The following is a 14,235-nucleotide window of genomic DNA, read 5'->3' as shown; positions in this document are numbered from 1 at the left end:
TTTATCATAAAGATGTTTTGATGTAACGATTCTCTCACAATTTATTTTACAAAATGAGACCGTAGACTAATGATGACTGCAAAAGATTCCTTTAAGGGCTTCAAACACGCTTGTCAGTGTGCTTTGGAGCTTCTCGTTGTGGTGTCGATTAAATGCTGCATCATGTTGGTCGTGCTTTTTGTGTAGTTCTTCGTCTTCCTGCACACCGTTTTTGTCTGTTATCTTCTCACCCCCGATTTGAAAGACGGCGGTGCGTCCTCAATATCTAAATCTTGCTCTGCAGCTGCTGACGCTCACCATACTATTGAGATTCATTTTTCAGAGTACCGATGTGAATCTTGACACCTTTGAATAGATTTATCACGATTTTGACGATGTATCTTCACATAAATATGTTTTCATTCTAAACACCCTGTGCAATAAGTACTGAGTAATGCGATCATTGATTAGTTACACTTAAATGTTTTACATGTTGCCTTGTCAAATATTTCAAAACAGAAGCCTTAGAAAAAATCTATCCACATCAACGTATTGATTAAGGCATTTTTTAAGTTAATGTTAAAAGATCTGAAAGGTGGAGAATCTCAGTTCTCAGTTTGTGAGCCGTGCTTCCTCAACGTTGAGACTACTGTTTACTTGCACTAATGCGGCCTTCAGCGAAATAAATGTTTCTCATTTGTGGTCGGAAAAAACACTGCAGCACGGACATTTCCATTGTTAAGTGAAGTTCATTCATTTCACACTTAATCCACAGTTTAAATGAAGGCTTGATGCAGCCGAACTGGGACTGTAAAAGTCATTTCTATAACCTGACACGACCGCCTCTCTCCACTGAACCGAAGAAGACTGCAGCAGCGCCCCAGCCTCGGACGCACAACTCAACCATGCACATTTACAACACACGAATACAATGCTTACATAAGCAAACACAAACGCACAAACAGCAATAAAGAGGTAAAAATAGAGAAACCCCTGTAATGAATGGCTCTACAGGTGCCTGATTAAACTCCCGACAGTGCAGTAAAGTCTATTTCAGCGTGGAGCAGCAGGCCTTACACTAGACTGAACAGAGAGCTGGAGACCTCGTTCACAGATTGATAACCTGACACTGATGTTTAATACAGTTTTAGGCTTCGGTGCACAGATGTGTTTTTTTTTTCTATTAATTTCAGAGTCCATTTTTTTTCGGCCTATGGTAGTGGACCTTATTTTACTGGACACCCAGCTTCTTCAGGGGGATTTTTTTAAAAGGTACTTGAAATGTGGTACTTGATAAATCTGCAGAGTGTATGGTATATTTAATTCAGCACGACCAAGGCTTTTTCAGCCAGCACAAAAAAGTTAAATAATTCAATCTCCTATCATAACTTACTTTTCTTAATAAACTTTGTAAAGTTATTTCTCTTTGAAAAATGTCCTCAACCTATCATGATTTTTAACTGTGGGAAGTCAGTCCTTCTTACTACCAAGTGATTCAACCCAGTAGCTAAATGTATGCTTCAGGTACATGACTCACACATTGACTGTACAAAAAAATGGACAACAAGACAGTGCTCTTAAAGTGAAGCCAAACTATTTGGATCCCCCTCTGGTGACTGGCTGTACTACAGGTACTAAAGGCAGCCTCCTCCATGTTAACAGATGAGACAAAGTATAAGATCCAAATACACATCACATAATTGTTTCTTTGGGGTTGCCAGTAGAGAATCTGCGGGGGCTGTGCTCCTCCTAGCGGGCGTCCCAGATTCGAATCCGACCTTTGGCTCCTTTCTTGAATGTCATTCCACTGTCTCTCTCTCCCTAATTTCTGATTCTATCCTCCGACCTTCTCTAAAAAAAGGGCATAAAGACCAAAATAAAACTTGTAATTAAAAAAGTTTCATTAACATGGTTTATGTCTGTATAGTAAGTTCTTCTCATGTTCATTTATGCTCAAGTGTTCATCTCTCTGAGAAGTTTTAATGGCCTATTTGATGCTGTAAAAAAGGGGTAGTAATGCCATGATTGACAGCTTTGTTGACCTGTGCAGCTGAAGAAGCACTCGGTAACATTGTACCAGAGTAGAGGAGGAAAGGGTGATTTGGGTGGCAGAGGAGGAGGGAAGTTAGTACCTTGGCTTCTTCAGCCAATCTCTGGGCAGACTCTTTCCCAAAAGGAATTCACCAGAGTTCATATCAGGATATTTGGGCTTCACTTTTTTACACTTAGAGGAAGGGCAGATGTGCCCTGCATCCTTACATACAGTCAGTGGTCTAGCATCATTTGAACTCTGTCCTTTTTTGATTTGTTGTGCCATTGCAGGCTTTGTTTGCCATGGTTTTGATATTTTCCTGCAGCTGCTTCCTGCTGAATCTGTCCTGCGCTCTAAGTTTAGGATGACCATTGTGATAACGCATCATCATCAGTCAAGTGTCCACATGCGGGTCCCTTGATGTGATAACGGAATATCGAGTGCAACATTTCAGAACCCAGGTTATGTTACTTCAGCGTCTTCAATGTACTGCTGATGAATACTGTCAGAAGAGCATTAACACAATTTAAAAAAAAATTAAAAAAAAAGCTATAGAATGAGGCAAATGGGAAATGATTTGCAACAGTTACCATGACCTAATCATAAAAGAAATAACAAAAAAAATAAAACTAAATATTACTCAGCCAGCTTTATTTTGTAAGTCATACCAAATGTTGCTTATATGTCATTGCTACCTTCTGCCAAACTTTGTTAATCTACCCGGATGTTGCATTACTCGAATGCAGACTGACATTAGAAGAGTGCACAGAAAGTCGTATTTTGAAACGTAGGGCCGTTGACCTAGTAACGATATTTTATGTAGGAGGAAAAAAAAAAGACTTCAGCAAGAATATTGCTGAGCAAACCTCAACATGTTCCTTTAAAGGACAGATTAAATAAATTATCTTCTTGCCATGAATTCATATCTAAAAAAATAGCCCATCCATTGGTCACCCCATGACTCATACTACTGACATATGTACTGTAAATTCTCACACTGCCTTGGGTATTTGGCTTAAAACTCACAGTTCTGAATCACTGCATCCATGGGATTGGATAACATCATGCCTGCAAACATTATGAGCCAACCATATCCAGAGGGAGATCATTATCCCGGATTGGCAGCCCACTGATTGGCTCAGGAGAGAGGAGGCAGCTCATTCTGACCTTTTGCTGGGAGTGAATCCTGACAAGATCAATCAAAAGCCAAGGCGTCTTCTCTTTCTCTTTCTCTCTCTCTGCGCAAACCCATTGAGTCATTCCGCCATGCTTTGCAGTAGAATTGAATTACCCACCCACCCAAAGTGTAGCTGAATCTAAACAGCCACTCCTCCCAACGACTCGGCCCCAGAAGCCCCCATGTAGACTCCCCCAGCATCACTAAAGCACCAAAGGCTCTTAGAGAATAAGGGGCTGGGCAATCATGAGTAAAGCGAGTTTAGCATTGGGCAAAAAAAAAAAAAAGAGGCTCAGTTGTGGACTGAAGTCAAGCCATTGATACTTGTTGAAAAGAAAGAGAGAATGACACCACATCTGGATTTTATCTTTGCCAAAAAATAAACAATTCAGAGTCTTCAAATGTGAGAAATTATTTTCTCTGTACGACTACAAAAGCAGCCTAAGTGACACTCTATGCAGATGACGCACTATGCTATCGGGGGTCTTGAATACAAACGGCCCAAACGGTGATAAAGAATGACTCTCTTGTGAATGATCATGTCACGGTCAGATCTCGTCAGGGGCATCAATATTTCCACCAGTTACATTATCAATGAGTCTACACGGTCACAGTCCCAGGTGTAACACATATTTTTTACACTGCCGAGGTCAGAGATTGATTGACCTCATGAGCATCACAGACCTGCCAGACGATCATGTTTAAACAAGCTTAGTGTGTGACTGCCATGCATCACCCTGTGTTTCCTTATTTAGTACGACACCTGGGCATGGTAATTAATATGTAAAACGATCTGTGATTGCACTCAAATGAAGGCCTGTTTAACGCTGAGTGAAATTTCCTCAATATCTTGCCATCGGTGTCTTTCACCAGCTTTGGGGACACTTAAAAAAGCTGAAGGCACAGTCTGGTTTTGACATTTAGAAGTGCTGACTTCCCACATCTAGAGGGGATCTGAACAGGAAATATTAAACGTCCCTGAACTCGGACAGGACGTTCTTTGATTTGCCAAACATCAGATCTCGACAGATCTGTCAACACGAGAGGAGAAGCTCTCGTGCTGGAGTATGCAGCCCTACACGTGTGATTAAAAGCCAATCACTTCTCCCGAATTGCTCATCACCGGTCGTCTGCAGCGCTAATTCTACACAACACTTGAAAAAGCCGGCAGCAGACGCATCTCCAGTACACTCAGCATCCCACTGGAGAATGAATGGGCTCTCTCCTTTGACAGATCATCTAGTGCACACAGGGGCTAGATGAAGCTCGCGCATGCAGTACAGTAATAGCCTAACAGATGATGGTTCTTGGCACAGCCTGAGTGGTGGAGGGGTGTAAGACAGTCCCTTATGTCACATGGGAGAAAAAGAGGGAACAGGAAGGAGGGAGAAGAGGAGTGCTGCAGTGCATTGGTGGTGGTGCTGTCTCTTTAACTATGACCATGCTTGACAGAAGCTGCTGTATCAAACTACTGTAAAATCGACAAGGCCAGGGATAGCTCAGCGGCTGGCTGCTTGCTTCCATAGTGTCCATCTGCACTCATGGGTAGAGCCATTGTAGAGGAGGGAAAAGAGAAGGGAGAGAGAAGAGACGGTGAGGAGGTAGGAGAGCATGTGTGTGTGTGGATGTGTGTGTGGCTCAGCATAAGAGGGGTCGACCACAGCGGAGGAGAGAGAGAGAAAGAGGAGAAGGAAGAGAAGGAGAAAGACTGAAAGGAGGTGTAAGTTTAAGAGAATGAACGAGGGAGGAAAAGACAGGAAGGCCCATGTCTGCAGCTGCTGCTGCTGCTGCTGCTGCTGCTGCCTGCCTCCCACTAACTGCCTGTTCATGTGAGCCGGTACTTGGCATGACTGCAAATGGCTTGCCTGGTACATTAGCTTAACACTCTTGTCTACGTGGGCTCAAATACATCTGCAAGATCACTGATTTTTTTTTTTTTTTTTTTTTTTTTTTACCCCTGCTCCCCTTGTCGATCTATATCTCATTCCAAATCAATGTCACACCAATATAAGCCATCTTACCACATATTCCCTCTCTAGGTGTTGAGTCACTGTGCGGCAATAAATATCACACTGCGTTACATAATCGCCTTGAGTAACCATGGAGCTTCTAATGTATAGGTACACAGAGGCATGTAGAAAGCGTGTGTTTTTAGTGTATGGAGCTCGAGGGTCAAACCACACGCTATGGCTGCAGGCAACAGTTATTTAAGTCTCTGATTATCTTCCAAACAATCGTTTAGTGTATAAAATATTATTTACATGTTTCGGTGCTGCAACAGAGCCGTAACAGAGTTCAGCCATCATGACATCTTTCTTCTCTTGATTAGTAACAGCGTAATATTGGTATCCGTGTGTGTGAGGTCACGTTGCATTAGGGGGGTGTTGGGGAAGCGCAAGAGTGTGAGCTTCATACACACACACACTCATTTAGGCATGCAAACACACACACCGCTGCTGCGACTTGAAGGCTCCAGCTTTACACATCACCACCGTCTTCCCGCCTCTGTTACTACCTCCAATGGCGGATCAGGGACGGAGCGTCTTCACCCCACCATTCTGCCTGTGTGCGTTACACATTGCAGGCGAGACAAACCCAGGCGTACATGTAAGTATATCCAACGTTCAACTGGCAGTGTGTGAGAGCCAATAGTGAAAGAACTCTCAAATTCTAAAGTATCCTCCATAGATGGCGTATCTGGACCAATCAAATGGCAAAACAAAAAAAAAAAAAAGATATTCAGTTACATAAAAGTGAGAATACAACATCTTTTTTTATGCTTTTGATGCAGAAACATGCAAATAATGCTACATGTTTATGTGTTTCTTTGCATACATGCTGTCAAAAATATTTGCTGGTTTGTTTCCAGACTGTTTTGGCACCATTACAAAAAAGATAATACAAGAACTTGAAGATCATATAATATAAATTAGATGAGGGATGTAATGCTAGAAACAAGCGAGGGTTGACATATGCCTTCTCCACATTTCAGAAACATAGAAACTTTAAGATTATTTAAAGCACATTACCTTCAGAACCTACTATTATCAGATAAACAGCAGTAAACGGTTCCTTCTCAATTAAGGGAACAACTGAGTAGGTTTTAGGGGAATCACAGGAACTTTAAGATTATATAGTTTCAAAATTTGCAGCAGATAGCGGTGGAAAAGAAAACTGGTTTTAATCTTCCATCTCCGCTGAGGGTGCATTTTTAAATCCTACTGCTGCACTTATGAAGTTAAAACTGTAAAAAAAAAAAAAAAAGAAGCGAGTGCCGATTTGTGTCTCCCCACATTGATATGCCATACCATCAGGCTTACTGCTAAACCCTCAGCAGTTGTACCAAATAGGAGAAGATAAACACTGCTTAGCTCCGAAAACAATGTTTTCTGAAATGAAACATCACTGTGCGATCACAGAGAAAGAGCACCATCAGTGCCATCGCTGGCAGGTTTTGAAGGTGCAGCACTGTGCACACAATTTCCTGGCAATGACTCCTAGAGTGGGCTCACACACACACACATACACACATGCATGCACACACACACACACACACACTCGCACACAATGGAAGAGCATCTCACCAACATTATGCAACCAACTTCCATAGCTGCACTTGCACAAGGGGGCATTTTAGCCATTATCTGCTTTGCTCGGAGGGAATAAAAAAAAGCAGAGTGAAAAAGAAGCCGAGCAGTTAAATTCGGTCTCTCTTTTCATGTGCAGCTCAGTTGACGACTCTGAGGTCACGCTGAAGCCCAGGAGCTGAGAGTTGTGGTTTTTCAGGTCGAGATTAGTCTCCATTTTGACGGCACCCATATTGTTCCACAAGGGGTTACAGGTCTGTGAGTGTGCGCGCGTATCCACACATGAAAGGAGCACTCTCTCCCTCACCCGAAAACAGTCACATGCAGCACACCTCCACTCTCTCTTGAACCCACACACTGACTAAACTGACGCTCTCTTTCTCTCTCTCTCGCTCTCTCTCTGTCACACTCATACACTTCCTCCCCATCCCTACAGTTTTTTGGCATCTAGCCTCCCTCGATAACAGGTATACTCACACAAACCACGACACCCTCAATCCTTCACGGTTGCTCCAAACTTTGTGCTGGGCGTTTCATCCGACTCGAACGGCGCTCTTTTTTTTTCCTTCCAAATTAGCCTCTCATAATCTCTCTCTCACACACACACACACACACACACACACACATACACACACACACACACACACAAACACATACACTGCAAATTTTCGACTGGATGGATTTGAGGCAGCTCACTGCAGCACGCCTGCTCACATATAGCATTAGTCACAGTTGCAGTGCAATGATACCAAGGGGAATCTGCCTTTACCGTATACACTGAAGCGCCTTTCACCCACTCACACTCGAGTATGGAGGAAGAAGTAGCCTCTCAATCTGGTCATCTACATATTTTAATGGGCCAAAGTTTCAGACTGTCCATTCAGGCTATTGGCAAAACAAAAAATGCATTTCAAAAGATGTTACATAAAACTACAAATCCCAATCTTAAGATTTCATGATAGAAATCCTTAAAGAAGTAAAAAAAAAAAGCAGCCTCAAGGAATGTCTATCAGAAAAGAACAAGATGTTTACATCAAAGAACATATTCAGATCATTTGGCAGTATAAAGTTCATTATATATAAACAGCAGAGACATGATAAATTACTTATAGGTAACATGTTTACACCACTATATAATAACAGGAATATCTCTGTGATATTACAGATCATTAATCATTACAGATTTCTCATCATAGTGGTGCAGCTGCTCTCCTTCAGAGGAATGCACTTGCAAGAGTAGACCGTGACACCAGCACACATGCCTTAATACAATACTATAATTGCCGCATGCACAGGTCCATACAGACACACGCTGCGCTTGATCCGTGTGTGTTTGTGCGGGAGAGTGTGGGCATCTATCTAGAAAGCACTCCAGGCTATTTCTATGCACCTGTCGGCTATGGTGCGTTTTGATATGCCTAATGCACATGATAGTGCCAGGGAGACAGAGGGAGAAGAGATGAGAAGGGGAAAAGAGAGCGACAGAAAGAGAGAGAGAGAGAGGGGATGGTGAGGAACGGGGGAGGAGGACAGAAAATAAAGATGCAGTGGATGGCAAAAAATAAAAAATAAATGAAATATCTGCTCTGTCTTACCTTGAAAGGGAACATAGGACATGTTCCAACGGCATTGAACGTAGGGCTGTGCGTCTCGGCGGTCTCTCGGTGCTCAGAAGTAACGTGGAACCAAATTAGAAATCAATCTGGGAGAAAAAAAAAATTAAAAAGAAAACACGCGATATAGAGAGCTGATCACAGTTAAAGCCGAAGGAGAGGCCAATATTCCGCTGTTATAAAAACTGGCATCATAATCCACGACCGCTTATAAAGCGCCCGGTTCCCGGTGCATTTGAAAAAAAAACACAGGATGCAGAAGTATGTGTATGTGTGTGCGTGCGTGTGTATTCGTGTGTGTGTGTGTTTATTTGCACGCTGCTGTTGAGGTGTGAGGGTGAAACACGAGTGAGTGAGTGTGTGTGAGCGAGAGAGAGAGAGAGAGAGAGAGAGAGAACGAGTGAGAGGGGGAGAGAGAGAGAAGGGGGTGGAGGACCAAGCACGCGCGCGCACATTAGCGTGGTTCAGTGCGTGTGTGTGTGTGTGTGTGTGTGTGTGTGTGTGTGTGTGTGTGTGTGTGTGTGTGTGTGTGTGTTTGGGGAGCGCGCACACGTTTCACAATAACTATAACCTATCTTTAGCCTATGCATTTAACATTTATTGCTCGTCTCTGAAGAAAGAAAGATGTTGCAGTGTTGCAGTGAGTGTTCATTTACTGTACTGCTTCAGGCAACAGCAGAGTGTGTGTGTGTGTGTGTGTGTGTGTGTGTGTGTGTGCGCGCGCGCGTGTGAGATGCCCTAAAGGTAGTCAATAAGTTTCACATACCGTCATTTACGCAGTATAGGCATATGCTGTGAATTGCCTCGCTTCTATATTAAACATTAGGCCTACTTTTTTATTGCACATTTTATAAATAAATTAAAAAAAATACTTTTGATTACATTTCTTATAACGTTTTCAGTGTGAAATTAGGCAACATCATGTATTCATTCATTGCCTTTTTAATGTTGGCCTATGTCTTCTTAATTGAAAGATTGGCATAGAAAATAGATATGAAGTGATTTCATCTTTAAAAAAAATTTAAATTTCCCTTTTACAAATAATGTCATTAATTGATTTTTTTTTTTTTTTTACATTTCCCTCCATGGGAACCCGCATTGATATCTTATAGGCTGGCCTACCTGTTGAAAACAAGGTAAAAACGAGCTTTCTGACAGCTACCGACAAACTGAAAAATAAAACAACAGTTTCGCACAGTTCAAATTTTCTCCTTCTCGACTACAACTGCCCTGGTTCACATGTCGTCCTCAGTAAAAAAAAAAAAAAAAGAGATAATCATCATGCGACGCCGGACCAAAACAGGAACTGCACGTTTATGGAGCTGCATCGAGGAGGGGAAACTGTAGAGCCAAAATGGCGCCATGTGTTTGAGTGTGCTGCCTTCGGGCGACGTTGGAAAGACAAAACGCTTTAAAAGTTAAAGCGAACATTCAAAACATTAAAATTGGTTTAACGTTAAGTATGAACATAATGCCTAGGTCGTCATGTTGTGGTGTTATCTTGTGATTAAAAACATCTGGGTTCTTCAGTTTACCTTTAGTTAGCCTATGTTCTGTTTAACTTAGCCAAACGTTAACTGTCACAACCAGAGAGTAGATGCTTCACTGGCTGTAGCCAAACATTTGCATGGTCAGAAATTAAATACAAAATATGTTAGTGTTCAGGGTAGCAGCGTTTGTATATTTCTTGACAGCTTTTAGCTGTAGCCTACTGTCTGACAGCAGTCCGTGTGTTCCTGCTTTAAACACGGTGCACGTGTGTTCTGGTTGACTTTAAACCCCCAAAACAACCTATGCTGAAATGTGTACACTCTAAACGTAGGCTACCCTACACTTTCAAGTGCAGGTGATCTTCAGTGCTGCACTCCACAGCTTCAGAGAGACACTGAACGCAGCACAGTGCAGCGCCTACCTTTGCTGTGTATGTTGATAGGTAGTCGCCCCCTTGCGGGTCAATCCTGCAGCTGCAGTTGCTGTAATGCAATTAAACCAACCCAGTAGCCTTCTGTGCAGTGGCGATTCCAGAGTCTGTTGGGGCCCCAAGCAAAAATTGATTATCGGCCCCTCCAGCCAGCGTTCATCACCATTATGTCTGGCAGTGCCCTGATGCTTACTCGTCTTTGTATTTTTTTCTCTGTCTTTTTTCCACTCCAACACAGATAATTTGTCTTTATTTTCATTCAATTTCATTGACAAACTTTATGCATGTGATGTTTAGCAGGGCATGGAGAGGGAGGGCTGCTTCTGACAGTCATTGCTAAATTTGCACATTTTGAGCCACTGCTGCAAGTTTTAATTTCAGCAAAATTCATAATTTAGCACACCTGTGCAGTATGTTTTTTTCATGCTAGGCAAAGTCAAGTCAAAGTCATATTTACTGTCAATTCTTGCCATATGTAGGTACTGGACATACAGAAAAATCTATCAGTTTTCCTGGTGAAATGTTGGGGCTGGGAGAGAGAGAGTAGTCATAGTTATTAAATCACAGGTGTCATTAATAAACGTTGGCTCTGAAATTACAGTGAGACCGTCTGCAAAATATAAGAACTCTGAAACCAAAGCTGAAAATGAAGCAACCATTACTCCAATAATTTACACATCTGCTTTTTATAGTAGTAAATCAAATTGTGTTTTATTGACAAGCCTGCAGCAGGCAATGACCACATAACTAAAAAAAATGACTCTAAGTCTAATTATAATGCTTCATGCTGTAAACACAACTTTGACTAAATAGCTGCCATCTGATGTCTGTCAAATTTAAAGGGTCAGAGCGGAGAAGATTTGGAATCATATTTTACTTCTGATATTATATATCATGTTGAAAGACTTGTTTCATTTAACATAACAACATCAGTTTACTATACTTACCATCCTGTTTGAAGAAGGTTTTGAGCAACACAGGTATGACACACAATATAAATGCAGGTGTCTCTATAGAAGAATATTAGAGATGGTCCAAACTGTCTCCATTAAGAGAAGACTGATTGTCCAAACAAGGTTTTGCACGTTGCAATGCGACAGTTACTTATCAAGGCCTGTGTGCTGACTCCACTGGAGTAGCTAATGTAGACAAATTCAGGCAGGGGTGTGGTATTAATCTTAGGTGTGATTATTTAGCTCATTCATCCTGAAAACTCAATGGAACTGGCACAAACACAAAATAAACATCTGTCTTTCATGTTGGCAGCAGTTGTACATTTTCTGCCTAAATAAAGTAGTTAATCTTTCCTGTAGGACACATTTGGCTGTGACACAATTTATCCTCTCCTCAGACTCATTAATGGAGATTCTCACCAACATTGTTTGAATACAGCCGACAGTGTTAATGATCAATGATAGAGGAAAATATAAAGATCATTCTACAAAGGAAGTAGTATCTTTAAGATGCTTTTTTGAGGTTTCCATGCGGGCGACTCTTTGTAAATTTGTGGGATAAATATATTTAATATTTTCCTGAGAGCTCCTGAGCTCTCTTGCCTCGTAGGTTCCTCTGGTTGCTATGGATTTACACACTGTAAGATGGAACACTCATTTCTGTCGTACTAATCGTCATTTCTTTCTCTAACTGGATGTTGGGTGAGGGAACTTCCTGGTTTGAGCAAAAGGCATGGCCTTCTTCTTCTTCCCTTTGTTTTTTTGGGAGCCATACAGTGAAATATATCTGCAGTGTCCACCTGTAGTGATCTCTCTAAAATGACTCAGGCACATTTACCTGGGTTTGCACAGTTCCTTCCTTCAATGCGATGTCCATTTCCTCCCCTGTGATATAAACAAAGCCCAGAAATCTCCTGGCAGCATTCAAAACCATTTTAATATATTCCGATTTAACCTATTTATCTGCAGAGTTTATGGCAATAGAGATAAATGCTAGAAAAGGTTTTTTTCAAGGTGCATGCGTTCTGATGTGGGGGGGGGGGGGGGGGGGGGGGGGGGGGGGGGGGTTGGGTTCAATTAGTTTTTCTTAGTATATAGTTAACTCGATGTCAATTTTGTCTAACCCTTGAGTTTGATGTGGTTTGATGTGGTTTGGCCAAACCACTATAAAGGTTCCCTTTTGTGTCATTGTGTTAGGTCATATGAAAAACAAAAACAGAACCTGAAGGAGGAACTGGGGAAGACTGGAATTCACTATAAAATCCTGCTGACTATATGGCCAGCAGACAAGTTTTCTTTGAGTTCAATAAACTGACTAGAGTAGTGGATACTGGGAATTGAATTCCTATGTCTTGCGCCACATTGTGGATCAGTGGTAGAGTTGGTTGTATCTCAACCAGAAGATCAGCGGTTCAATCCCCCGCTCCTGCAGCTACATCTCCGACGTGTCCTTTGGCAAGACATTCAACACCAAGTTGCTCCTGCTGCTTCCTCAGTTGCATATAAGTGAGTATGAATGGGATTAGTTAATACTTATGGACAGCTACATAGCAGCCTCTACCATAAGTGTGTGTGAATGTTTAGGTGAGACCTGTGCTGTAAAAGTGCTTTGAGTAAAAGAAAAGCACTATACAAGCTCAAGTCCATTTACCATTTGATCGCTAACATTAGGAATAGATGTCTGCAGTACAGAGAAAGAGATGAAACAACCCCTCTGAGACATGTTTACAGTGATTGTATAAAACTCCAGCAGTGATAAATAATATTATCCAAATCAATATGTATAGCTCAGGATTGGGTTTGCACCGACTTCCATGCACCTTCATTGTTTTCACTTGTTAATGTGTCGTTAAGCCTCCTGATTATTTGATTTCTCTGTTGTACATGGTGTACCAGCAGATCGAGTTTCCTCCCCTCCTGTAATGGTATGTTCTCTCTCTTCAAGCCAATAACGTATTATTTCATGCATAAACACATTTGAGACTGTTTCTATTTTCACATGTTAATTGCCACTGGTTATTAGAGAATCCACATAATTTATACGTCTTGTTAAAATTAGATTGAAACACATATTGATTTTTGTTCGAAAAAGAGTGACTCACTAATCAAAGAGGATGATAAATAAACAGTGTGGCAGGGTAAACATGCAGCTGATTGGCTATTGCTCAGGAAGACTTGCATATAAAACGTGTGATCACTCATAAATCAGTTGCTATTTATGATACTTTCAAACTATTGTGTCACATTTTAAAGTTTAAGCTCCTAAGTTTGCTCTACATAACTTTGATAAATACAGGCTCTGTTCTTTGCGGTAGTTAGAGAAAAGTTTGGTCAATATGAGTTTTGGGAAAACAGGCTATTATATACTGTTTGACCGTAAATTTAACTTGCATGGGGCTCATTGGAATAGTTGGAATTGACCAAATTTTAACAACTCAATAAAAACATCTTTGCTTTTTTCATTTAGAATACTGTTTTTGTCCCCCATGTGTTCCACAAGGCTCAATCCTAGGACATCAAATATTTTCATTAATTCCAAAAAGATATTACTGGTGCAAATTCCATTCACCAGGACAAAGAAAGTTTAAAGTGGCATGTCAAAATAAATCAAACTCAAGCCATGGTTATCTATACCACTTGTCCTGTTTGGGGGTTGTGGGGGGGCTTGAGGCAATACCAGCTGTCATTGGGCAAGAGACGGGCTATACCTTGGACTATGTCAATCCCACGGCTGACATACAGAAACAGACTAACTTTCATGTCTAGTCTTACACCTGCGGGCAATTTAGAGTCACCAATTCACCTGACAAGCATGTCTCTGGAGGGAGGAGGGAGGAAGCCGGGGTACCTGGAGGGAACCGAAGCATGCACAGGGAGAAGGTCCTGTGCGGGGAGGGACACACACCAGGAACCTTCTTGCTGTGAGTTGTCAGCTATTGAATTACCCATACTAAGAGATCAAAAACCACATCG

At 41.6% G+C, this 14,235-nt stretch overlaps 1 protein-coding gene across 9 annotated transcripts in view; it reads right to left on the bottom strand.

The window, feature by feature from the left end:
- The window catches only part of syngap1b (synaptic Ras GTPase activating protein 1b), a 181,138-nt gene extending 172,414 nt beyond the window's left edge, over positions 1-8,724 (bottom strand). For 4 of the 9 annotated variants that reach the window (XM_061049930.1, XM_061049931.1, XM_061049932.1 and 1 more), the window contains exon 1: positions 8,371-8,721. In XM_061049930.1, the coding sequence (XP_060905913.1) occupies positions 8,371-8,392 (22 nt within the window). In that variant the 5' untranslated portion in view covers positions 8,393-8,721. Of the gene's footprint in view, positions 1-8,370 lie in introns of all 9 variants that reach the window. The other 5 variants (XM_061049940.1, XM_061049935.1, XM_061049934.1 and 2 more) reach the window with 3 other exon arrangements.
- Between the last annotated feature and the right edge of the window lie 5,511 nt (positions 8,725-14,235).

This window comes from Labrus mixtus, chromosome 11 (assembly GCF_963584025.1).
Source record: "Labrus mixtus chromosome 11, fLabMix1.1, whole genome shotgun sequence".
NCBI classification, from domain to species: domain Eukaryota; kingdom Metazoa; phylum Chordata; class Actinopteri; order Labriformes; family Labridae; genus Labrus; species Labrus mixtus.
This window is presented reverse-complemented; position numbering and strand designations above follow the sequence as displayed.